Genomic DNA, 25024 nt, shown 5'->3' on the forward strand with positions numbered 1-25024 from the left:
GCATACAGCTGTGCGGTGGGCTTATTTGAGCAAAATAAACAAATAATCATTAATTTTTTCATTTCATTTTTCATTTCATTGTGTTCAGAAATGTTCAAATTAGTATACTAATGAAAAAAAGTATTCAAAAAAACACTTCTAGTAGGTAAAACCAACCTTTTTTTACTCTGGGTCTAAAAGGACTCCGAGGATAACAAGTGTAGTTTTACCCAGCAAAAACTAAACAACAAACCTCTCCCCCCTTAGAAAGAACCTCTCAAATGAGAAAAAGTCATGTAATTTGAAGTTTTAGATATGCAGGCAATTTTTTTACATGGTCTCAAATTTCATTTCCGGACTAAAAGGACCTGAAGAGAACAGCAGGTTTCAAGACAGTTCTCTTTTGAGGGGTGGTAGGGAAGAGGGGTTGTGGATGTCAACACTCCCTACTATATCTACTATTATTTTCATTATAATAGTTAGAGATACTGAATTCATTATAACAGCTAGAGACATTGAACTACGAGGGAAGGGATTTAAAAAAGAACTCTTACAGATTTTCCATTTAAGAACTCACTTATGTGAGAAGAGCACAGGATGAATTTATATATCGGACTTATGAAAGGATCTATTGAAGAGGGGACAATTCATATCCCCAATGAAAGATCTTGTGGCTTGGCTGAGCTGGGGGTTATATCTGTTTTAGATCCTGGCCTGAATGAATTAATGAATTAATGAATTAATTGTTAATTAAATTATATTAACTGTAGTTTTAATATTTTAATGCTTTTATATTTTTAATCTTTTAAACTAATTTGGGGGAGGGTTAAATTTAGGGACAGATAAATGGAGTATGAATAGATGGAAAGCATGGTAAGAAAGGAGAATTGTTCTTATATTGGGGTTTTTATATTGTTAATTGCTATTTTTAATTAACTGATTGGGGTTAATTTTAAGCTGAATGACTGGGAATGATTGGACAGAGTATGATTGGGATGAATATTATGAATGGAAGAATCAGTTTGCTTAGCGATGTAGAGGCAGGAGGAGTGGGGGAGCCCATCTCTGGGGTGACAGAGGGCCAGAAGATCCTGGTCTTGCTTGGTAAAGTCAGATATAGTGGGAGACATAGGGTAGGCCGCTCCCAGGGAAAAAGAGCTCGCTGCTTAAAACCAATCCCTTGTTCCGGCTCCATGCACTCAACCCAGGGTGCTGATGACAAGCAAAATCTAGACCCTGGGCACCGGCTGCTGCTACTTATTGCCAGGTCGGTTGTGAATAAAGCTCATCTCATCCAGGATATACTCCTCGATGAGAAGGCCGACCTGGTATGTGTGACTGAGACCTGGCTGGGCCCAGAGGAAGGGGTTCCTCTCTCTGAAATGTGCCCAGCTGGGTTTCAGGTGTGACATCAGCTCTGACCCCAGGGAAAGGGGGGAGGAGTGGCTATCATAGCCAAGAAGACCACCAATCTATGCAGGCTCGCTGCTCCTGAGATAACGGGTTGCGAGTCCTTCTTTGTGAAGTTGGACCTAGGGGTACAGGTGGGCTTGTTGCTCACATACCTGCCTTCCAACTGTGTGTCAACAGCCCTGCCTGCGCTACTCAAGGGGGTAGCCAGGCTGGTGGTAGAATTCCCCAGACTTATTGTTTTGGGGGCTTCAATCTACCATCGCTCGGTGAATCCTCTGGTTTGGCACAGGAGTTCATGGCCGCCATGCCAACCATGGACCTCACCCAAGTAGTTCAGGGCCTGACTCATGAAGGTATTCCCAATATGGTATTTCTCTCAGAGCACTTGATCAATGATCTGAAATTAAGGGGCTTAAATACCTTGCCTTTGTCATGGTCAGCTCATTTTCTACTACAGCTGGATTTCAAGACTCCAATCCTCCCCCACAGGGAGGTGGAACTAATCAGGAGGTTCCGCCCCAGATGCATGATGGATCCAGAGGACTTTCACAGGGTGCTTAGTATTCTGCCGGATTCACTTGCACACATTTTAGCAGAGTCTTTTGCTGCAGCCTGGAATATGGCAGTGGCAGAGGCTCTATACTGAATTGTGCCTTTGTAATCTCTCTGTGGCAGTAGGCCCTGCAGATCTTGGTTCACTGAGGAACTCCGGGGGATGAAATGTAAGAAGAGATGCCTAGAGAAGTGTTGGAGAAGTCAATCCGAATCTGACCGAATACTTGTAAAAGGTCATATGGAGATTAACAAAGTGGTGCTCAGAGCAATAAGATGCTTGTTTAATGTTGCCCTGATTGCATCTGTAGAAGGGTGACTTGCTCCCTCCTTAATCAGGGGGGAATTAATGAACCCTTACAGGTAGTGCTGAGGACTTTAACAAGTTTTTCACAGATAAAATAACTCAGATCCAGACAGACCTTGACTCCAATTGAAAGGCAGTGTCGGCTGACAACGAGTCAGTTGAGATGACAAAGGCTTGGCCTAGTCCATCTCTTTGGGAGAAGTTTGATCTGGTAACACCTGATGAATTGGATAAGGCCATTGGAGCTGTGAGTTCCGCCACCATCTTATTGGACCCGTATCACTCCTGGCTGGTATCGGCTAGCAGGGAGATGACCCAGAGCTGGGTCCAGCAGATTACCAACACTTTGTTCAGGAAGGGGTCCTTTCTGGGTCCCTACAAGGAGGCACTCGTGTGCCCCATCCTCAAGAAGCCTTCCCTGGATCCAGCAGTATTTAACAACTATTGTCCTTCCTCAATCTTCCCTTTATGGGGAAAGTTGTTGAGAAGGTAGTGTCACTCCAGCTCCAATGGTCCTTGGATGAAGTCAATTATCTAGGCCCTCAAACGTCAGGATTAAGGCCCAACTACAGCATGGAAACTGCTGATGGATTATCTCTGGCAGACCCAGGATAGGGGTTTATCCCCTATCCTGGTGCTCCTTGACCTCTCAGCAGCTTTCGATACCATTGACCATGGTATCCTTCTGCGCCGACTGGAGGGGTTGGGAGCAGTGTTCCCTCTAAGGTGCATGCTCGTGTGGGGGCGCACACAAAAATACCCCCGGGTGTCAGAGATGGGGGCGGGGAGTGACAAGGTTTTTCTTCATTTGAAAAACCGCACACTCCCTATTCCACTTCCTTATTCCCTGCCCATTCAGGAAAAGCTGGCTGTGCCATAGGGCACTTCCACCCTTTCCCTGAGTCTCACCTTCGGCTGTTAAGCCCAGGCAGCAAGGACGTCGGCAAGTAGCGGCGGGGAGATGGGTGCTGCTGCTGCCGCTACCATTAGGAAGGAGGGGAGCAGGTTGTGAGGGGGGCAAAGTGGGGGGCTCGGCCTGCACTGGGACAGAAGAGTGGAGGTGGTGGCAGAGGGGGCTTTGGGCTGACGTCAAGGCCTGCGCCCAGGGAAGCGGCGCGCTTTTCAAACGTGCCGCTTCTCCGGCAGCAGGCTTCGCCTCCTCCCCTGCTGCCATGCTGGGGTCTTCCCCCTACTGCCGGGTCCCTTCCGCTGCCCAATTCCATGTTTCTGCCAGGGGCATTGGGCCTGGGACTCATCCCTGAGCTTCACCTCCTCCCAGCCGCTGCGCTGGAGGCTGCCCCTCGCCACCGAAGATGAGTAACACTGAGACATGGTTTAAGGATTCTAATGAATGGGAAATATCCATACCAGGATATACACTGTATAGGAAGGATAGAATAAAGAGAAGGGGAGGTGGAGTAGCCATTTATGTTAAGGAAAGTCTAAAAACAATGCTAACTCAAAATACATGTAAAGATCTGGAGACTCTCTGGGTTTGCATGCAAAATAAAGAAGGTTCTGTCATTAGAATTGGGGTGATCTATAGGCCTCCAGGGCAATCTGAGGAATATGACAACAAGATGGTGGATGAAATTACCCAAATGGCAGTAACGGGAGATATTGTGGTTATGGGTGATTTCAACATGCCTGATGTTGACTGGAATATCCCCAGTGCCCTTACATGCAAAAGTAAGAATATAGTAGAGGCCTTTACAGGAGCAGCTCTGGCACAGCTGGTTAAGACCCTGACTAGAGGGGAGAATATTCTAGATTTAGTCTTTACGAATGGGAATTGGGTTTCAGAGGTTAAGATGGGAGAAAAATTAGGTTGCAGTGACCATCTATGTTTGTGGTTTGATGTAAAAACTGATTGTGAGCAATCCTATACTGCAACCAAAGTATTAGATTTCAGAAAAACAAATTTTAATGCAATGGGGGAATATTTAAATAATGAATTAAAGGCGAGGGATAAAATGGCAGGAGCGAGCACCCAGTGGACTGTATTAAAAAAGGCCATCTTAAATTTCAAACAATTAAAATTCAAAGTTACAGCTAAAAAAACTAAAAAAGCAATTAAAATACATATATAACCATTCAATCAACAAACACACTATACATTCATCGGCCAGGGGGGAGAATCTAATTACCCCAAGCTTGGCAGTGTAGGTGAGTCTTTAGACCAGTGGTCCCCAAACTATGGCCCAGGGGCTGCATGCAGCCCGCTGAGGCCATTTATCCGGCCCGCAGGTGAGTCTGTCGGCCTGGAGAAACCCCCGTGGGCTCTGAGCCCCGCCCGGCTTCTCTGGCTGTGTCCGCGGACCATGCCAATGTCCCCTGTAAGGCGTGCTGCCACGCACACAAAAACAATCCCCCGTGTAGTCTTTTCCAAGGCCGCACTGGGGAGCGGAGGAGGAGAAGGCAGGTGTGTGCATGTATGTTTGTGTGTGTTGTGCCCGGCTCAGCTTTCGGCAGGCCTTCCTTTACCTCGGGTGAGATGAGATCCAGGGGGACGTTCTCGCCGCTGTCACTCCGGCTTCGGATACGGAGGTGCCTCAGCGAGTGGGCACAGAGACTCACCACCTCCTCTGGGTACAATCCCACCTTGGCGGGAGGTGCCAATGATAGACACAGGCAGTGGGGAAGGAGAGGGAGCTGCTGAGCCTCTTTGAAGTTCATGGTGGAGTGCTCAGCCTCCCCAACCCACCCCATGGCAGGCTGGCAGTGGAATGGGGAGCTTGCGCGCATAGGCACGTGCGAACCTTCACTGGTGCAAGACTTCCCCACAATTTCCTTGTCGCTCCCCGCCCCAACTCCGATGCCCAGCTCCCCAGTGCAGCCTTGGAAAAGACTGCATGGGGGTTTGTTTTTATGTGCGTGGCAGCACGCCTTACAGGGGACATTGGCATGGTCCCCGGACACAGCCAGACAAGCCGGGCGGGGCTCAGAGCCCACGGGGGTTTCTCCAGGCCGACAGATTCACCTGCGGGTCGGATAAATAACCTACGCTGCCAAGCTTGGGGTAATTAGATTCTCCCCCCTGGGCGATGAATGTATAGTGTGTTTGTTGATTGAATGGTTATATATGTATTTTAATTGCTTCTTTAGGTTTTTTAGCTGTAACTTTGAATTTTAATTGTTTGGATTTCGATATATATTGTCTTTTTTATATGTTGTAAGCTGCCCCAAGTCCTCGGAGAGGGGGCGGCATATAAATCCAATAAACTTAAACATATTCACTTAGGCTGTGAAAGAAGCAAGGAACACTTTAGATTGCTGCCTTTGAGTAAGTGATTATTTTGTGAGTATCATGAAGGCACCTTTATGACAGTGCTCAAAATGTACTTTCAAAATTCTAAGTGAGATGTTTCTGTCATTTTACTATTCTATAGCTGCTCACTTATAGATGTTGGTGAATTCGATGACCTACTTATTTTAGGCATATTGATATGGGTATTGTTTTGAGGTTCTTGGAAAATCCTTGGTCAAGTCATGTGATCATCAAGCTATTCCCACCTGCTCACATGACTGGCAAGCCACATCCACAAATTAAGCCACACCCACATTGTGGTCATAAAAATTTTGGTAGCGCTTCACTGGGTCAGGCTGATAAGTCTGTAGTTTCCTGGATCTGGGGTTTCCCCCCCCCCCTTTTTTGAAGATGGGAACTACATCACTCTTTTCCAGACCTCTGGCAGTTCTCTGGTGCTCCAGGATCTTTGAAAGATATAGTTCAGTGGTTCTGAGAGCTCATCTGCCAGTTCCTTCAGAACCTTGGGGTGCAATCCATCTGGTCCTGGTGATTTGATGGAGTGTAATCCATTTTATTCTGGTGACTTACTGAGCACTTATCTTTTGATAGATTAAAATAAGTTTTTTGTTTTTCATTATAGGTTGAATGGAAAAATATATTGCATGATACGGAAAACGGATGGACATGAATCACACTGCTAGGAACTCCATATAAATATTGTTTCTTCATGCTTGTTTGTTTGATCTATTTTTATTTCCATTCAGAATATAGTTAGGAAGAGCTGGAATTTAATACAATATTTCAAGTGAAAGTGTAAAGAATTTTCTTTCAGCAATTATGACTTGAACTGAGGACTTCTGTAAATGAAAAAAGAATCAAATTAACGTCTAAGAAAAAGAATCGTTGAAAACAGAATTGTAACATATTAAGTTGATTGATCCTGTGCTTGTTTATGTTTGCATGTTTATTTCTGTTTTGTTTTGTTTTTCATTATTAAAATAAAAATGAAACATTTAAAAAGAAGAAGAAAAATGCCAAGCTAGGAGGATAAAAGTTAGCTCCCAAAGTTATAAATGAAAATTCTTACATTCTCAGGTTATTATTGCCCTTTGAAGTCTGAATAAGAGAAGGAAACATTGGCAGCTTGACTGATTAAGTGCCATCAAATTCACTTTGACTAGAGAGGGGCATGGTCAAGCACTGTAGCGACACTGCGTTCTTTGCACTCATGCAGGGAACGCCGAATCCCCACTGTGCTGATTCAGTTTTGAATCAGCCCAGAACCTCCCTGAAGGTGGAGTGAAAAAAGGGACCCGGTCAGGTATCTGTTTTGGGGTCTGCATACCCCACGGAGGGCTGACCGATAGCCTCCACCAGCAGCAGTACGAAAGCAGCTAGCTGCTCTTAGCCATGACGACTATGTAATGGGAAGATTGAACTGAAGAGATGGAAGTCATCTGGGAAGAAAAGGAAATGTAAGTGTTGTGCTGGAGGAAGAAGAGACAGAGAATTGATGATTTGGGTGAGCATTTTTGCCAAAGGAATTTAAAAATAACCAGAGAGAACTGTGCCTTGTGTTTAATGGTGAAAGCATACAGAGAAGCTGTAGGAAGCTGCTAAATAGATACTGGAACTGTTTAATTTGCGAGGAATGAGTAGAAAATCTATAACTAAAACCCATGCTGGAAGAAAATTGGATTGCTTGTGGATTGAAAAGCTGAATTTAAAAATAATTTAAAGATTTAAAAGACCTAAAGTTTTAAACTTTTTTCTTTTTTCTGGATTTATAATAAGTTTTAAGGAGTTTGGGGGGATTAAATGATGGTGCCATCTGCTGGTGAAAAAATGGTTGATTTGAGAACACTTGTTTATTCAGTTGGCCTGAAAAAAAAGAAACTAGCTGAACTGCTGATTTTTTTTTAAAGGTGATAAAGATGAAACAAAAGGAAATATTGTTAACTGTGATTCTGAGCATGAACTTTAAATGAACACTTAAAAAAAAAGAGAAAGCTACTTTATACTGGATGGACGATGCTAATAGCTATTTTAGTTTAGCATTGGCCAGTGGGGATGTAGCCAGGGTTGGGCTACTGTCTGGATGGGGGGGAATGCCGTGCGGTAGTGAAAATGGAGCTCCACCCCAGAGCAACCAATTTGCATTAAAAGATGTTGAAGGAAAATTGTTGTTGTTGTTGTTGTTGTTGTTGTTATTATTATTATTATTATTATTATTATTATTATTATTATTATTATACTTGTATGCCGCCCTTCTCTGAAGACTTGGGGCGGCTCACAGAATACAGTACAAAAAAACAATATGTATACAAATCTAATTAGTTAAAACTATATGCTAAGATCCCATTACATAAAAAAGCAGTCAATTAACTCAGTCACATCCACATATAACATTTAATGGTCAGAGAAGGGGGGCATGGTCTAGCTGCCCCATGCCTGGCGACATAGGTGGGTCTTAAAGCTCTTGTGAAAGGTGAGGAGGGTGGAGGCAGTGCGAATATCTGGAGGGAGCTGATTCCAGAGGGCCGGGGCTGCCAAAGAGAAGACTCTTCCCTTAAGTCCCGCCAGACGACATTGTCTGGTTGGTGGGACCTGGACAAGACCAACTCTGTGGGACCTAATCGGCTGCTGAGATTTATGCGGCAGAAGGCAGTCCCATAAGTAATCTGGTCTGATGCCATGTAGTTATCACCAACACTTTGAATTGTGTCCGGAAACCAATTGGCAGTCAATGCAGTCTGCGGAGTATTGGAGAAACATGGGTATATCTGGGGAACCATGACCGCTAACGCAGCCGCATTCTGCATGATTTGAAGTTTCCGAATACTTTTAAGAGTTAGCCCCATGTATAGAGTGTTGCAGTAGTCAAACTTTGAGGTGATAAGGGCATGAGTGACTGTGAGTAGGGACTCCCTGTCCAGATAGGGCCGGATGGTGCACCAGGCGAACCTGGGCAAACGCCCCCCTCACCACAGCTGAAAGATGGCGTTCTAAAGTCAGCTGTGGATCGAGGACACCCTAGTTGTGGACGCTCTCTGAAGGAGGTCAATGATTCCCCACCCCCCTCCAGGGTAATAGGCGGACAGATGGAATTGTCCTTGGGAGGCAAAACCCACAGGCACTCCAGCTTGTCAGGGTTGAGCTTGAGCCTGTTGGCACCCAACCAGACCCTAAGACCAACTGTGATCGACCGGAGAAGTAGGAGGAGAACCCCTGTAAAACGGTGCTTCCCACTCCCAACCCCTCCAGACGGCGCAGAAGGATACCATAGTCGATGGTATCGAAAGCCACTAAGAGGTCAAGGAAGCTATAGCATATCCAAACCTGATAGATCCAACTAAGACTATTAGTTGCAAAGATATTTTACACCCAAATGGGGACCTAAAAACTAAACAAGAATTGGAGTCACAAAATTATAAGATTGACTGGTGGACATATACAAATAAAACCTAGATACAATAAGGACAAACAAACACCAGGCATAGCAATTTCTACTCAAACTCTGGACAAGATTTTAACAGGATGTGAGGATAAACAGATAACCAAATTATATCAGATTCTATTAGAACAGGGCAAAGAAAAAGAGGTGATTAAAAACCCTATGGTAGCCTGGGAGAAAAATATACAAAGAGAAATTCATATAGCAGAATGGGAAAAAACATGGAATGTAATAGCTAAAATTACTTTATCCTCAGCATATAAAGAAAATTATTATAAGCTCCTATACAGATGGTATTTACTGCCGGCAAGATTAGCCAAGATTTACCCAGCATTACAAAACTTATGCTGGAAATGTAAAAAAGAAAAAGGCACTTTTTTCCATATGTGGTGGTCCTGCTCTAAAATTCAAAAAATCTGGGAAACCATTCACAATTGGCTCAAGGAAATTACAAAGGAAGAAATAGAATATTCACCCGAGGGTATGCTTCTTGGAATTTGGAAAAGATCATACTCTAAGCAAACACTCTTCTTATTGACACATACAAACACAGCTACTAGAATTGCGATAGCGCAAACATGGACAAATGAACAGACTCCCAATACAAACTTAATAATAGACAAGATATACTCATGTGCAGAAATGGACGAGATGACAAACTTACTTAAGGGAAATAGAATCAATAAATTTAAAAGCATGTGGTGTAATTTGCACGAATGGATTCAGAAGAAATTTCTTGTATAATACGATACAAAATTGCAGTACAAATTGTAAACAACAAATACCTTTTGAATGCTTTTATTCTGTTCTTTATTGCATAGTATTAAGATAGAGTTACTTATAAGACCTAACATAATTAAGAACGATTGTAACAGGTAAAAACGTTGGACAAGATCTGTAAACTGAACAAACAAAATGTGATATATGTATTTATGAAAACAATAAAAAGAAATTAAAAAATAAAACAAAACAAATATTGCTGTCTATTATTTGTCCTTTTTGTGGCTATTAAAATAATATGACTTAATCAACTGAAAAAGAGTCCAAACACCTATTTGAAAACTTATCTTGGTCAGTAAGCCACTCCCACCCAGTCACATGAGCTTTAAGGCACCCCAGTCACATGATTGTCAAGCCACTCCCACCTGGTCACATGGCCAGAAAGTCACTCTAACCTGGTCATATGGCCAGAAAGCCACACCCACAGTGTGGCAGTAAAAAATTTGGCAGCCCATCACTTGATACTGTAGTATATTTTCTTTTTCTTGTTTCCCAATTCAATTTCATAATTTACTGGCCCATTTCTCCTCTTAACTAAATAGGGACCCTGCCATTTAGTCTATAATTTGCTTTATTAGGCAATAGTAACAGGTTTTGTAAGGGGCCTGTCCTCTCATAAACACATTCATTGCCTTTACCATTTCTCATGACTGTTTGATGAGGTTTTAATATTGTATAATTTTTCAACAGACTGGAAAACAGTTTTGATTTTGTGGACATCTCTGAAGGCCTTCTTTTTAGGTGGTATAATTATAATTCTTTTGAAAACTGGATCTTTAGTTTCTGTTCCTTAGGGTTTTGTAAGGCTACTCTGCGCATTTATTTAGGGAAGAGAAAATTTTTGCTGTTTGGAATTTCATTCCTTACATTCTCCTGTATTATTGGTAGCTTTTTCTGAATCTGAAAACTATCAAAAATTTATGAGCCTTCACTAGACATAGAGAGGATATCAACCATATGCTTAAATATCCTTGCAGAAGGAATCAGGTTAGGAAAGGATAGAATTTAATATTCTTATGGAAAGTAACATCTTTGGCCACTGATTTTGAATTAATTAGTTTCTAACTTACCATAAATTATGACTGCACTGCAATTGTTTTGTTTTACAGTAACTAATTAGTCCTCTTCTAGCCTTATGGAACCTATACATCACCAGAGGGGAACATATTTATCTCAGAGTTGTACATAAAATTTTACATCAACTTCTCATTTTTTTCTATAAATTCTTTCTGGTTTGCCTCTATAAATTTTGAATTGGTTTTTGTTTCAGCGTAATTTATCTTTCTACTTGAAGGTGCTTTATAAAAGAAATCAAACTGTCAGTGGGAGAAGTGGGAATTTTGATTCTTCAAACAAAATAAAAATCCTTTGAGATTTGTTCTTTAAAATGGCCAGAACCACTGAACCAACTTGAATATTTTCAAATACTAAAGTGATTCCAAACCAAAGCAAAATCTTGGAAACTTGACTGAATTTGAAAACTCAATAACACAAAATTTAGAGTATTTGCTGGGACTCATTTATAGATTGCCATGTGATAAAATGCAATGCAGAAATTGAAAAAGTCAAATACTCTATATTGATATGCAACAATAGGAATTTCAATGGAAGAAAAATATTACACAGAATATTATACTTGAAGAAAACTGGTATGTTTCATCAAATCGCATATCATTTTGGTTCTCAATTATTAAAACTGATAGCTCATTTTCATTTTCTAAAAATTGTTTGGAAATGTAATGATCAGATTAAATTATGTTATCATATATGGTGGTAGTATTATAAAGCTAGGAATTTTGGAGAATTGTTTGTAACAAAATGGAACAAATTCTACAAATAGAGCAGTCTTTTCTGTCCACCACTGTTTAAAAACTTACATACTATATCAAACTCTCTATTTTTACATACTGAACTAGCCCTGAATATGATTACCAATGCAAGGGCACTCTAGAGATCAAATTGGAAAGTAAAGGCAGCTTATACAGAGTAGGAATACAAGTTTTCCTTTTATTTTTTTGGGGAAAAAAAGATGGAGGTCCCGAGACAATCAAGGAAGTGATGTCATCAGTGGGCTACTACCAATACGGAGCACCGTACCGTACCGGTAGGAACCCATTACTGACGGGGATACTGCAACAGTTGTAAGTGTGAAAAATGGTCACCTCATTTTTTTTCAGTGCCCTTGTAACTTTGAATGGTCACTAGCTGAACTGTTGTAAGTCAATGATTACCTCTAATGCAAGAATTACCCTGGACAAATGATATACATATTCAACATCCAATTGGATTGCTACAAAAGAAAAATATTACAGCAGAAAGGCAAAGGCACAATTTTTCAATTAAGTATCTGCAGAATACTTATACAGCCTGGGAGCTGTATAGTTTAACATTAGGTATTGATTAAAGAAAAAATTATCCAATGATATTGCTGAGAAATTAATAAATGTCTCCATAATATGCCAGTAATAATATAGAATAAGAAAATTATCAACTCTTTCTTGATAGTTTTTATATGCATAATGGCTCCTTTACTTAAATTGTACCCCTTATTATTTTTACAAATAATTCAGAGTAACAAACATATCTAATGCACCTTCCTCTTCCTATTTTCCCCACAACAACAACCCTGTGAGGTAGGTTAGGCTGAAAGAGAGTGACTGGCCCAATCACCCAGCTGACTTTCATGGCAGAATAGATACTTTCTGAATCCAACCAGCAGCTGTAAAGGAGACACTTTGCCCTGAAATGAAAAGAAAGACACAGCATGTGAAATAGTGATTGAAACCTCTTCATTCATGCTACTTCTCCATGTACACTTGTACAACAGAATCGGAGAACCTACACTTTTCCAGCTGTTATTAATTCCTACTTCCATCAGCCACATTGCTGGTTAAAAGTCAGGAATAAAGCTGCTTGCACTCCAGGTCTTCCAAATTGTTCTCTCTTCTAAAAATGTGAATTTCAAAATTTTGGGGGACACTGTTGTACTTAACATGATGTGTTATATCATATTAAGCATCTATATCAGTGATAGGGAATCCGTTTTTTGCTTGGGTGCCAAAACGGTGCTCACATGTGTGATACTGCACATGTTGTGCCCGCACCCATAATGTGATGCCCCAATGTGCTTCCACGCACAATCCCCCCCTCTCCCCTCTGCATGTGCAAAGAGCATCCACAGCCCCAGTTTTTATAATGCCCCATTTTTTACTCATTTTTTCGTAAAAATGGGGTGTGCAGAGTGTTTGGGAAGCCTGCACAGCTCCTAGGGGCTGGGGTGAGGCAAAAATTATTATTGTTATTTGTTGTGGTTGGTTCTGGCCCAGCTCCTGCCCCAAGGAATGTGGAGGTGGATGCAGGGGAAACATCAACATGTCATAGTCCTGTTTTATTGCCGACAGAGTCAGGTAGTGCAGTTTCCTCCGATGAAGAAGGTGGGGGAGACTTGGAAGAGGGGGACTTGGCACACAGCCCAGGAAGCCAATCGCCATTATCTTCGTTCGATTCGGATGAGGAAGTGTTAGACCCACGCAGGCGCAGAATTATGCCTAGAAGAGACCAATTGAAGAAATATTACAGGAGATAAGAGAGGCCACCTGTGTTTGAGTGGGGCTCCAGCAATTAGAGCTGCTGATATAAATAGCAGCGTGCTGACTTGGCCATTGTGGAAGATTATCTGATTGTTGTTTCTTCAGGACCGTGCCTTGCTGTTTCCGGACTTTGTTGGTTGATTTTTCACGACTTTGAAACCAAAGCAGAGCAAAGTGTGTGTGTCTCACTTCGTGGAAGAAGGAGGGCTGTGACGTTTCTTCACAGCTGCTAGCTAAGTACTTAAGGATTGATTAAGGGGATTGCACAGCATACAAGGTTGTTTTGGGACGAGTACTCTTTGCAATACAAAAAGGGTGCATTGTTTCTTTTGAATTTTGTGATAAAGAACATTGTTTTTGAACTTTCAAGTGTGTGTGTGTCTGAAATTTTTACCCTTGAATTTTCAGGAGACTCATAACATAGAGCCTGGCAGAACAGTTATTTATTATTATTTAATTTGATTTGTATGCCGCCCCTCTCCGAGGACTCAAGGAGGCTCACAACCTTCCATAACCATTTATTCAACAATCATACTAAAAACATTTGTTGGTCGGGGAAGATATAGTAACCGCAGGTCTGATGACAAATATGAGTTTTTAGGCTCTTTCGGAAGGCAAAGAGGGTGGGGGCAGTGTGAATCTCTGGAGGGAGCTGATTCCAGAGGGCCGGGGTCCCCACAGAGAAGGCTCTTCCCCTAGGTCCTGCCAGCTGACATCGTTTGGTCAATGGGACCCTAAGGAGACCAACTCTGTGGGACCTCACCGGTCGCTGGGATACATGCGGCAGAAGGCGGTCTCGGAGATAGTCTGGTCCTATGCCATGTAGGGCTTTATAAGTCATAACCAACACTTTGAATTGTGTCTGGAAACAGATCAGCAGCCAATGCAGTCTGCGGAGTGATGATGAGATATGGGCATGTCTTGGAAGGCCCAAAATCGCTCACGTGGCTGCATTTTGGACCATATGAAGTTTCCGAACACTCTTCAGAGGTAGCCCCCATGTAGAGAGCAATGCAGTAGTCGAACCTCAAGATGATAAGGGCATGAGTGACTGTGACCAAGAACTCCCTGTCCAGATAGGGCCGCAACTGGTGCCCCAAGCGGACCTGGGCAAACGCCCTCCTCACCACAGCCGACAGATTGTGTTCTAGAGTCAGCTGTGGATCGAGAAGGATGCCCAAGTTGTGAACCCTCTCTGAGGGGATCAATAATTCCCCCCCAGGGTGATGGACGGACAGATGGATGTGTCCTTGGGAGGCAGTACCCAGAGCCACTCCATCTTGTCTGGATTGAGTCTGAGCCTATTGGTACACATCCAGCCAAATGCCCCCATTTTTGCAAAAAGCCCCTTTTAAAAGAAATCACTGGAGTTCCAGCTGCAAAAGAAAAGAAAAGAAAGAAAGCCAGGCACACAATAATATGTCCTCTATCTTAGTGTTTCCTCACACTAGGGAACTTATGGGTGGATTTCAAGTCTCAGAATTCCCCAGGTACCTGGAATCCATCCATCTTAAAGTTCCCAAGAGTGAGAAACACTGCTCTGTTTGCATGGCATTGTGCCAAGGGACGAATTTTTATACTCAGAGCCTGGCACTGAAGATCAGCTTAAAATCCATATGGAAAGAAGGACTCAAGTGGAATCCATTCTGTTTGGCAAGGGTGTAAAGGACAGGCAGGCAGGCAGGCAAGTCTTACAGGATCTTGAGAAGGAGCAACCCACCAGCAAATCCTGATCACCTTTTAGTAGACTAATGGAAAATATAGTCCAAAACTTCAGGCTGCTGCTGTCTAGGGAAAAGCCAGCCCATCTGCTCAGAAATATTCCCAAGGAACAGAAGAAGTTCTGAAGAGAGGCGCCGGTCATCAAGTCAGAAGCAGGAAGACATCACCAGTATGGCCCAAATCAGTCCCACTAGCCCTCGAATGAACGCCAAAGTTTCAGCCAAGAGGAAGCACGGCAGCTCCAACCCTTCTCTCCAACTCCAGCCAAGCCACCCCCCCCCCCCCCCCCGCCTTTTCCGCCTGGCGAACTTGCTGTTTGGTCCTAATTCCTCCGGGTGGAAACAGCTCCAATCTTGAGAAACGGAGTTTCTTTTAAAAACTCCCTATGCCTTCCGGGCCAAAAGAACATTTTTTCTTTTGAGACTCTCCCAGTTTGTGCCGCAAGGGGGCAGCATCTGACCGTGCAGCGCCAAATCTGCAAACTTCCTAAGAGATGTAAAAGTCTTTGAAAAAGAGTTGCGAGCCCAGCGCACCCCCTCATGTTTAGCTGGAAAATGCCGATCTACAAGAATAAGGATTGGCATCCAAACCATCTATATGACAGAAAGATAGACAATAAGTCATAGAGATTTTCTATACTGCGAGAGAGTGGTTTCCTTGAAACCTGAAGAAGGAAAAGTAAGCCACCTGCATTTTCTCACCATTACTAAACAATTAAAAACCAATGTAGAAAGCCAGCGCCCACCCTCCAAGGCTGAGAGCCCCCAAAATGGAACAGAGACTAAACTTGAGAAAATGAGTTTCTCTGACTACAAGGACTTGGAGCTGAAACGGGAGCATCATTATTATTGTTATTATTGTTATTGTTATTATTGTTGTTATTATTATTATTATTATTATTATTATTATTATTATTATTATTATTATTATTATTATTATTATTATTATTAAGATTTGTATGCCGCCCTTGTGTGAGCAGGAAGGGTTCCTCTTAGAAGAGCTTTGTTTTCCCTGTAGCCTTCTCTGCATTACTTGCAAATGGGAGAAGAATATACATTTGTCAAGAATCATGGGGTACAACACTTAATGATTGTCATAAGGGTCAAATAAGCAATGGAGAAACAATCAATATTAATAAAAATCTCAAGTTACCGTTAAAGTTACAGTCATACAGTCCTCAGTGGGAGGAAAGAATGATAGGAATGATGAGAAAAAACTAGTAGAAATAGAAGCGCAGACTTATTTCATTTATTTTATAAGCTTTGCAGTGGCGAGGCACCTTCAAGGCTTTTAAACCTAGTTTTTGATAACCGATTAAGCTGAACTGGTGTGAAACTTTTCCTCTCTTGAAGCAGCAGCACAGGAAACACCATTCACCCATTAAGCTACAAGGAGGAAGGGAGGGGCATGTTTGAAAACGAAAGTGCTTTTTAAAAGCAGAACGAGGCCAATGCTTTATCTCTCTATTTACGAATTCAGGATCGATGTAGCTTTTAACCTCATTTTCTTCACCACAGAACGGTAAGCCTCACATTGAAAACCTTTAAACATGGGAAGGTTGGATTTTGAGGTACATATTTGAGTGGCAGACTTGTGTTGCAGGAACCAGTGCCTGGTCCAAATATACAGACTTTTTTCGATCATTTCTGCAGGCACGAAAAGTGTCCTGGAAAGGAAGAAGCCCTTCAGCTGAGCTTAACCCTGGTGTTCTCCTCAGGTCTAAAAGGGTCCGAAATGAAGTTTGAGACCCTGTAAAAAAATTTCCCTGCATATCTGAAACTTGAAATTCCATGACTTTTTCTCATCTTTCTAAGGGTGGGGTGTTTTTTTTTGGGGGGGGGGGGTACAGTTTTTGCTGGGCCAAAAAAGTTACCAATGTTACCCTCTGGGTTGGTTCTAGCTACTGGAATGGTCTTTTTGAATACTTTTTTCACTAGTATACTAATTAGAAAATTTCTGAACACAATGATATGAAAATTGAACTGAAAAAAAATTAATGCTGATTTGTTTATTTTTCTCAGAAAAGCCCCCCCCCCCCATTTTTGTGAAATGAGTTTTGTTTTCATCTAGATTGGGCTGCAAAATATTACTTTTTTGACCATCTTTGACATTGAAATAACAAATTTGAACATTTCTGAACACAATGATATGAAAATTGAAATGAAAAAAATTGATGCTTATTTGTTTATTTTGCTTAGAAATGGGCCTCCCCCCATGGCTGTGTGCACTCCAGATGCTTGCATTTCAGGCCCCCTTCCTGCAATTGGAGAGGGGGAATCTGGTGCCTGAAATGCGAAGATCTGGGGGAAAATGGAGGGGAATCTGCCACCCAAAAATGCTTTCATTTAAAAGGCTCTCAATGCTGTTCCCTAAGCCTGGAACAGTTGGTTGGGGTATTCCAGGAGGCCTATCCACCCGCCAATCAGCTGGTTGTGCTAAATCAGGCTACAATAATGTGCTGAAGCTTACCAGGCCATTTGCTGTTTACCGGAAGGCTGTTAGCCAGATGAATACCAATGGGCACTGATAGGCAGAGGCAGATTTTTTTTTCTTATTCCCCCCCCCCAAGAACTAATGTGTGTCTTATACTCAGGAGTGTCTTATACTCTGAAAAATACAGGTATATATTCAATATCATACCTTATCTCTTTTTCTTCAGCTTAACTTGTATCTTGTATATTAGCAGTTCTTGATCTGATGTACAGTAAGCACTGACCATGCCTTTGATGCTATAATTGAGGTCCTCCAACACCCTTTAGGAATAATACACTCTAGTGATGTCTATATATAGAGGCATCATTTGGGTTGTTTGAAGGTTGTCTTAGGTATGTGATCCTTTCAGACTTCATTTTCCATATTAGTTTAATTTTTTAATTTTAATTTTAGATTGGATATTCTTCATCATAGTTGACATGAGTAGCACTGTGAAAGAAGATATTTACAATGCATTGATTGAACTCGTGGAGCAGCCATTTAAAGAATTTAAATGGAGGCTCAATATTATTAATTATGATGGAAGGCCAAACATTCCTAAGGCTTTATTGGATAAAGCTGATCTACAACATGAGGTTGTAGACCTCCTGATTCAATATTATGGAGAAGATGCTCTAGAGATATGCATTGATGTCCTTCGAAAATGCAATAGAAATGATCTTGCAAAAAATCTTGAAGAAAATAAAGGTAAGAAAATCCAACATATTACACAAATGTTATCTCCATTTAAGATCAAATCGGCAATAGAGACCTATTCTTTCCAGCTGAATCTTGTTCGGATTCAACCTTGAATCCAATTATTTGTTGTTTATTATGATTAGCAATGGTATGCTGGAACTTCAGAGTGGGACTTTCGTTTGAAATACCTTATCTTGAGCCTGGAATCAAATCTAAGCTAAGCACTAACATTGTAACTCAATTTGGCACTTTCCTATCACTGTCAAATAAAAAATGTTAAGTTCACAGAGGGTAAAAGAACTGAAATTGGAGCATCTTGTTCTGGTTTTGAGCCACTTAAGTCTTGAGAAAATGCCTGGGGTCCTTAGGGGGAGGGGTGTTGAATCCTACCCTCTTTTAGACTGATGTCTCTATTGGTTAATTAAGGCCTTCCAGGTGGTCGCATGTAACTGAGTCCAAGAGATAAAAATTATTTTTGATGAGAGGGATGATTCTACCTACTTAAAAAGGAAGTAACTGTCTACCCTCTCCTTAAGAGAGGATCTATCACTGGATCCAGTTTCACTAAATAATTTTATCCTTATCTGCAAATTTCCCTTTTTTGGGAAGGTTTTTGAGAAGATGATAGACTGGCAACTCTGAGGCATACTGGAGGGAACAATTATATAGATCCTTTCCATTTGTGTTTCAGGTTGGGCTACAGCACTCAGATGGTATTGATAACATTAATGTTATCAATTAGCTGCCCCGAGTCCACGGAAAGGGGCGGCATACAAATCTAATAAATAATAATAATAATAATAATAATAATAATAATAATAATAATAATAATGATAATAATGAAAGAGCCTAGGATACTGACAGCGAACCCTTTTGGCATTGCGTGCACAAAGTGTCTGAGTGTGCCCTCGACAGACCATGCATGTGCTGGCACCCATAATGCAATGCACACCCCATCTGCACATGTGCTCCCCATGCTCACCCTCTGCATGTGCCATGCATAGTGCATGCGTATGCATCTATTTTGGGCCAGTGTACCTGTTACCACTTCCCAGCCAGCTTGTCTCACTTATGGAGACTGCTCTCTCCTCTGGTCCTCCTGGGACAGCTCCCCTCCATGCCAGTGGTTTCTCCAGGAGGGAAGGAAGGAAGCCGTGGCCTACTGTTCCTGCCACTGCCAAGTACCACCATTGGCAGAGCCAAGGATTAGATTAGATTAGATTAGATTTATTGGATTTATATGCCGCCCCTCTCCGCAAACTCGGGGCGGCTCACAACAATAATAAAAACAGTACATAGTAACAAATCCAATTCCCACCAATCTAATTACAATTTTAAATTAAAAATTCATAAAACAATCCCAATATATATAAAAAAACAGGCACACAGTCAATCAATCAACGGCAAAACGAGGTGGCAGTGGCAAGGACAGGTGGGCAACATCCATCAGCCCCCAAGATAGAGTTGTCTCCCCTGGCTTGGAAAAATCCCCAGAGGTGGACCCCCTCCCTCCGCCCTCCAGGATACCCGAAATCCAGAAAGGTTTCTGGGCGGGGTGATGGGGCCAGAGCCACTACTGCTCCAATACTCACCAGCTCTTTAGTACAACTCAGTGAAGCCAAAATGGCTAAGACAGATTTACATCAGCAACTCCCAGAAAGAGAGCACCACACCCTCGTATGTCCTATTTTTTTTACTAGCAGAGATTCCTGAAGCCACCTGTAACTAAAAATGGGCTTCGGAGGGAGAGTGCTGCACTCCTGCATGCTCCGTTTTTCTGCTAGCAGAGTTTTCTGAAGCCGCCTGGAACTAAAAAGAGGCTGTGTGAACCCCTACCCTGCGCATGCTCCTGCATCTCTGTCCAAAACCCAATGTTGGCTTCCTTGCCCACCGAGATGGCCCCACATGCCATACCATAGGTTCACTATCACGGACCTAGGACATGGGTAATATATTTGTCCTAGCTCTTCTTGATTTGTGAATGATATTGATACTATTGATCACAATATTCTTTTGGCTTAGTATCTGAGGAACCGGGAGTAAGGTTTGATGGCAGCTCCCCTTCTTCTAAGCAATGCAGGGCTGGGAGAGAGGGCAAGGGCACAGTTACCTACTGTAATTTTCACCACTGCATGTGGCCTCTTAGTCCGTTCAAGCCTGCTTATGGAAGAAAAAGGGGAAAGCAGAAAATAAGTATATAGAAAGGAACAGGAATTATAAGAAATCTAATATACATTGTAAATGTAGACATTGATAGAAAATATATACCATGAACTTATCTATTTTTTTTAAATGCTCTGTTATTTACCAATTTTTATAATGTGTGTTTTACAAATTCTAGTTTATCTTTAATTGTAGATGTTGATGCTCACCAACTTCCAATTTTATCAGGTAAGGCAGGAATCATTCAAAGGATTATTGAATTATGTGTAAAACTAATTTAGCATGAGCAGTTCCTCCCTTCTCCTTCCCCCTCTATGCAAACCACTGTAAATATTAATCATGTCAAAAATCTTGATGGGGAAAACTCCAGGATGGTTTTGCAATGCTGACCAGGAGAAAAAGAAGGGAAAGACGAAAGGAAAGAGAAAGGGACAAATTTAAATGATTCCTGATTTTGAATTTCCCAAAAGGAAACTAAGTAATTCTTGGTACATCTCCAAAATGGCAATGCTTATTGATTCTTTTCCTGTACAAATGTGATAGAGATCTATAAGTAAAAAGTATTATTTTATATTGAAAAAATATTTTTAATAATCTATATCTATATTATTAAACATTTTAATGTAGGTCTGATGTCAAAATGATTAATCTTTTGTTGTTAAATTGGATCCAATCTCTACTGATTTATTCCATTCACTTTTTAAAATGTGCAAATCAAAATGATTTATTGAATACCATTATTAATAAAGAGTAATTGTGGGATTTTGAGTGTCATAAGATTTGATTATCACTTCTAATGATTTATGTGTCTCTCTCAAGCTAAAATACTACTGGTCCAAATTAGAATGGCAACTGATGTGCATTTATGGTGGGTCACAGCTTCTCATGGTCACCAGCATTCTATTTGAAACCTGCATAGCTGGCTTCCAAAAATCAAAATCAAGGGGGAAGCTGGGAGAAAATTGCAAATCATGATCATATGAGATTATCCTTAATCCCCTGTGGTGATTTGCTAACAATCACTCTTAGAATTAAAGTCGTAAGTGTGGTCTCTGATTTTTCTCTTTACAACTGCATCATATAGCAACTGAGTTGCAATTTCCAATTGCAGTTGGAGGGAACTACCTGTAGCTGTAATTATTGTCAATTAAATCTTGAAATAAAAAAATATTTATCCTTTAAAAAAGGAAATAATAAAATATAATTATTATCATTCCTTAACTAATCTAAAATAAAATTTAAAAAATCAAGCATCTATCCAAGTCTTAATTTTAAGTTCTGGATTATTGCATTGCATCAATTTAGCATAAGAAAAAGTATAATAAGATCAAACATTTCCTGAAATAATATGTCACAATATTCAGAAATGTAATTGTGACAGGGTTTATGTCTAATCTATTATATTTTGAGGACAGTGCTTCCAAGAATGCTACATATGAATAATCCAAAAGACCGTAGGAAGGAGAATTTATATGAAACGAAGTTGCTCCAAATTTGGTATTGTCAGAATATATGCATAATGGTGTAATTCAGAATTATGGAAAGTCAAGCCACATTTTTCAATAACAAGTGCATCTTTTTTTTAAAGAAAAACCTTTTGATAATAATACATTGAAATAGCTAGCTGGAATTGAAGAACCCCATTCAAATTTATCAAATAATATATTTAATTTATAGGCAATCCATCATCTCTGTGTTTGTGTATATTTGTATGTGTTCGCTGAATTAAAAAAACCATATTAAATATGAAATATGCTGGGGATTACACCAGGAGTGGTTCCGTTTTATTTTGCTGCTAGTTCGCTCAGGGATGCACTTTTTGCGCATGCATACACATATTATGTGCCATGCATATGTGCGCACATGCACAATACTTAACCTTTGTGCAGGCAACGAAGAAAACCCAAAATGGCAAAAGAATTGGTTCAGGGACATGGCAGGCCTAGATTGTTGCTGGTTCTAGGGACCTAGGTCGCCAAGTTACTACTGGTTCTATAGAACCGGTCTGAACTGGTAGGAACCCACCTCTGGATTACACTAATTATGGAAGTATTAATCATATCCCAAGGGGGTAATGTTTAAAGATTTCCATTTATTGAAGTCCAAAAAACCCCACTTTTATATAACCTATAAGTATTAAATGCAATCATTTGAGAAACATTTTGTGGAATAAAAGAGTTTAAAATGATAAATATTTAATCTATTGATTAACAAGAAATTTTCTATTATCAGTTCTGACAAACCAATTAAAAAGTACCCTACAATTTCCCTGAATTCATTAACTCACGGAGCCGATGAGATTGCCTCAAGAAAAAGATACAGAAACAAAACACTTAATTGCATGTCCTGTGCAGGCTTTTTTTTAATGCTTCTAATTTCATTCATTCTTCCCTTAGAATACAGAAACTACATTAAAAAAAAATATGCAATGATCAAAGATCCTAATGCTATTCCTGGTGAATACGTGCCCCTAAACCAGAGATATTCAAAGCTGATCATACTAGATTATCACCAGTCAGAAGAAGAGAAAGAAGATGAAATTATGGCAATGGGAAGGAAACATCTTGAAATCATCAGCAAAAGAGCTGAGACTTCAACCAGCATTGAAACATTATTTAACCCTGATAAATATGGATTAACTCCACAAATTGTTGTGTTGCAAGGAGCTGCAGGAATTGGAAAAACAATGATGGCCAAAAAAATCATATTTGACTGGGCTTCTCAACAACTTTACCAAAATAAATTTAATTATGTTTTCTATATTAGCTGCAGTGAGATGAATTTCCATGGAGAGTCCCAGAAAACTAGCATTGCAGAAATAATTTCAAATGAATGGCTCAAGTGTCAAAAATTGAAAAATGTGATTCAAAACATACTGAGGAACGAAGAGAAACTTCTGTTCATAATTGATGGGTTTGATGAATTAAGACATTCCTTTAATCAGGCTGAAAACTATTGTTGCATTGATCCCTGGAAGAGAGAGCCAGTGAGAATTATTTTGAGTAATTTATTTCAAAAAAAGATTCTTCCTAAATCCTCTCTTATAATCACAACAAGACCAACTGCTTTGGAGAAACTCAATCAATGTTTAGAACACCCACGTTATTTTGAGATATTGGGGTTTTCCACAAAAGAGACAGAAGAATATTTTTACAAGTTTTTTGAAAACAAAGACCAAGCAACTCAATCTCTCAGATTTGTTAAACAAAACAATACCCTTTTTACCATGTGTGTGATTCCTCTTGTGAGCTGGATCATCTGCACAGTGATGAAACAGGAACTGGAGAGAGGCAAGGATCTCCAAAAGACACCATACACCCTCACTGCAATATATATGCTATATTTCTCCAGTTTGTTAAAGTTTCATCATAAAGAATCCAAACAGGATGTCCAAGCAAATGTAAAAGGTTTGTGCTCTTTAGCTGCAGAGGGAGTCTGGAAACGGAAAATATTGTTCATGGAGAAAGAAGTCAAGAAGCATGGTTTAGATCAAAAAGACTACATCCCTCTCTTTCTAAATCAAAGTGTCTTCAAAAGAGACATTGATTGTATTCAAACCTATAGCTTCATTCACTTAAGCTTCCAGGAGTTTTTTGCTGCGTTGTTTTATGTCCTAGAAGAAGGAGATGAGCAGCATTCTGAAAATTGGAAAAAAAAATTGCAGACACTGTTTGAAACCCATAGGTCTTTTGGGCCTGACTTTGTAGTAGGATTTCACTTCCTCTTTGGTTTGTTAAATGAAGAAAAAAGAATGAGAGAGTTGAGAAAAGAATTTGGATGGGAAATTTCTCCTAAGAATAAAGAATTCTTGTTAAACTGGGTGAAAAATAATATTCCAAAAAGGAGACATAATTTTCAATTGCAAAAAGAAATGTTTAGTTATTTATATGAGACACGAGATGACAATTTTATAAAAAATGCAGTATGTAGTATCACTGAAATAGATTATCAGAGCAACTCAGATATGGAATTGATGATCCTGGCCTATTGTATACAACACTGCCAGAATTTAAAATACCTCTTTGCCAAAGGTTCTGCATTTCTATCTCATGCAGAGACAGAACTACTTCCAGACGATAAGTAAGTATTTTTGAAAAGTTGTTGAACATTGTGTTAAGTTTGAAGCAATGGAGGTTGACATGTAGCCGGATTCGCCTTTATTAGGAATCAGCATGTAACAGAAAGAAATCTAAACAAAGTAAAACACAGTATCTTGTGGCAAAGAACAACCTGCGCGACAAGTGTTTCCCTTTTTAAAAGATTTTTCCCTGGTAGGCGCAGTTTTGACAGCCACTTGAATTTCCCAGCCGCAGCTTGGCCAATCCGTGGCCGGCATGTAGATAACTCTGTTTACCATATGATATTTACATATTGGCTATTTACATGCATACATAACACACCTCCCCTCATAGTTCAGCATACATCAGTCAATCATTTAACCACATGATGTAATCGTCCAATTGGGATGGTTGTCGACTCTCCCATTCGGACCTGCACAGTTCAGTTGATTTGTCGATGGCTGAAGAGGAGATCAGCTCACTTGTGGCTCTGTGGAGCTCACCAGGCCTAGCTGGTCTGGCCTGTGTTGAGTCTCCCTGCGTAGAGTAGGTGATACCAATGCCGGCCTCCTGGCCTTCGCGAAT

At 40.7% G+C, this 25024-nt stretch overlaps 2 protein-coding genes and 1 long non-coding RNA gene across 3 annotated transcripts in view; 2 read left to right on the forward strand and 1 right to left on the reverse strand.

Annotated features, from left to right (window-relative positions):
• The window catches only part of LOC139155495 (NACHT, LRR and PYD domains-containing protein 12-like), a 93560-nt gene extending 85879 nt beyond the window's left edge, over positions 1-7681 (forward strand). The window contains exon 23 of the mRNA XM_070730643.1: positions 6142-7681. Within this exon, the coding sequence (XP_070586744.1) occupies positions 6142-6202 (61 nt within the window). The 3' untranslated portion in view covers positions 6203-7681. The remainder of the gene's footprint in view (positions 1-6141) is intronic.
• A 2058-nt stretch (positions 7682-9739) lies between these two features.
• Positions 9740-15336, reverse strand: LOC139155494 (uncharacterized). Its single transcript, XR_011557080.1, has 2 exons — positions 15046-15336; positions 9740-13283 (listed from the first exon to the last, which is right to left on the reverse strand). It is a non-coding gene; the product is annotated as an uncharacterized lncRNA (long non-coding RNA).
• A 1148-nt stretch (positions 15337-16484) lies between these two features.
• Positions 16485-24569, forward strand: LOC139155497 (NACHT, LRR and PYD domains-containing protein 12-like). Its single transcript, XM_070730647.1, has 4 exons — positions 16485-16568; positions 17934-18227; positions 20577-20609; positions 22778-24569. Exons 2-4 carry the CDS (start codon positions 17960-17962, stop codon positions 24463-24465), a joined length of 1989 nt encoding a protein of 662 aa, XP_070586748.1. The 5' UTR covers positions 16485-16568; positions 17934-17959; the 3' UTR covers positions 24466-24569.
• Positions 24570-25024: the final 455 nt, after the last annotated feature.

This window comes from Erythrolamprus reginae, unplaced genomic scaffold (genome assembly GCF_031021105.1).
Source record: "Erythrolamprus reginae isolate rEryReg1 unplaced genomic scaffold, rEryReg1.hap1 H_23, whole genome shotgun sequence".
NCBI lineage: Eukaryota > Metazoa > Chordata > Lepidosauria > Squamata > Dipsadidae > Erythrolamprus > Erythrolamprus reginae.

Coding starts and splice junctions, on each gene's coding strand:
- LOC139155497 (XM_070730647.1), top strand. CDS start 17,960: ATGAGTAGCACTGTGAAAGAAGATATTTACAATGCATTGATTGAACTC. Junction 18,228..20,576: donor AAATCTTGAAGAAAATAAAG/GTAAGAAAATCC, acceptor CTTTAATTGTAG/ATGTTGATGCTCACCAACTT. Junction 20,610..22,777: donor CCAACTTCCAATTTTATCAG/GTAAGGCAGGAA, acceptor TTCTTCCCTTAG/AATACAGAAACTACATTAAA.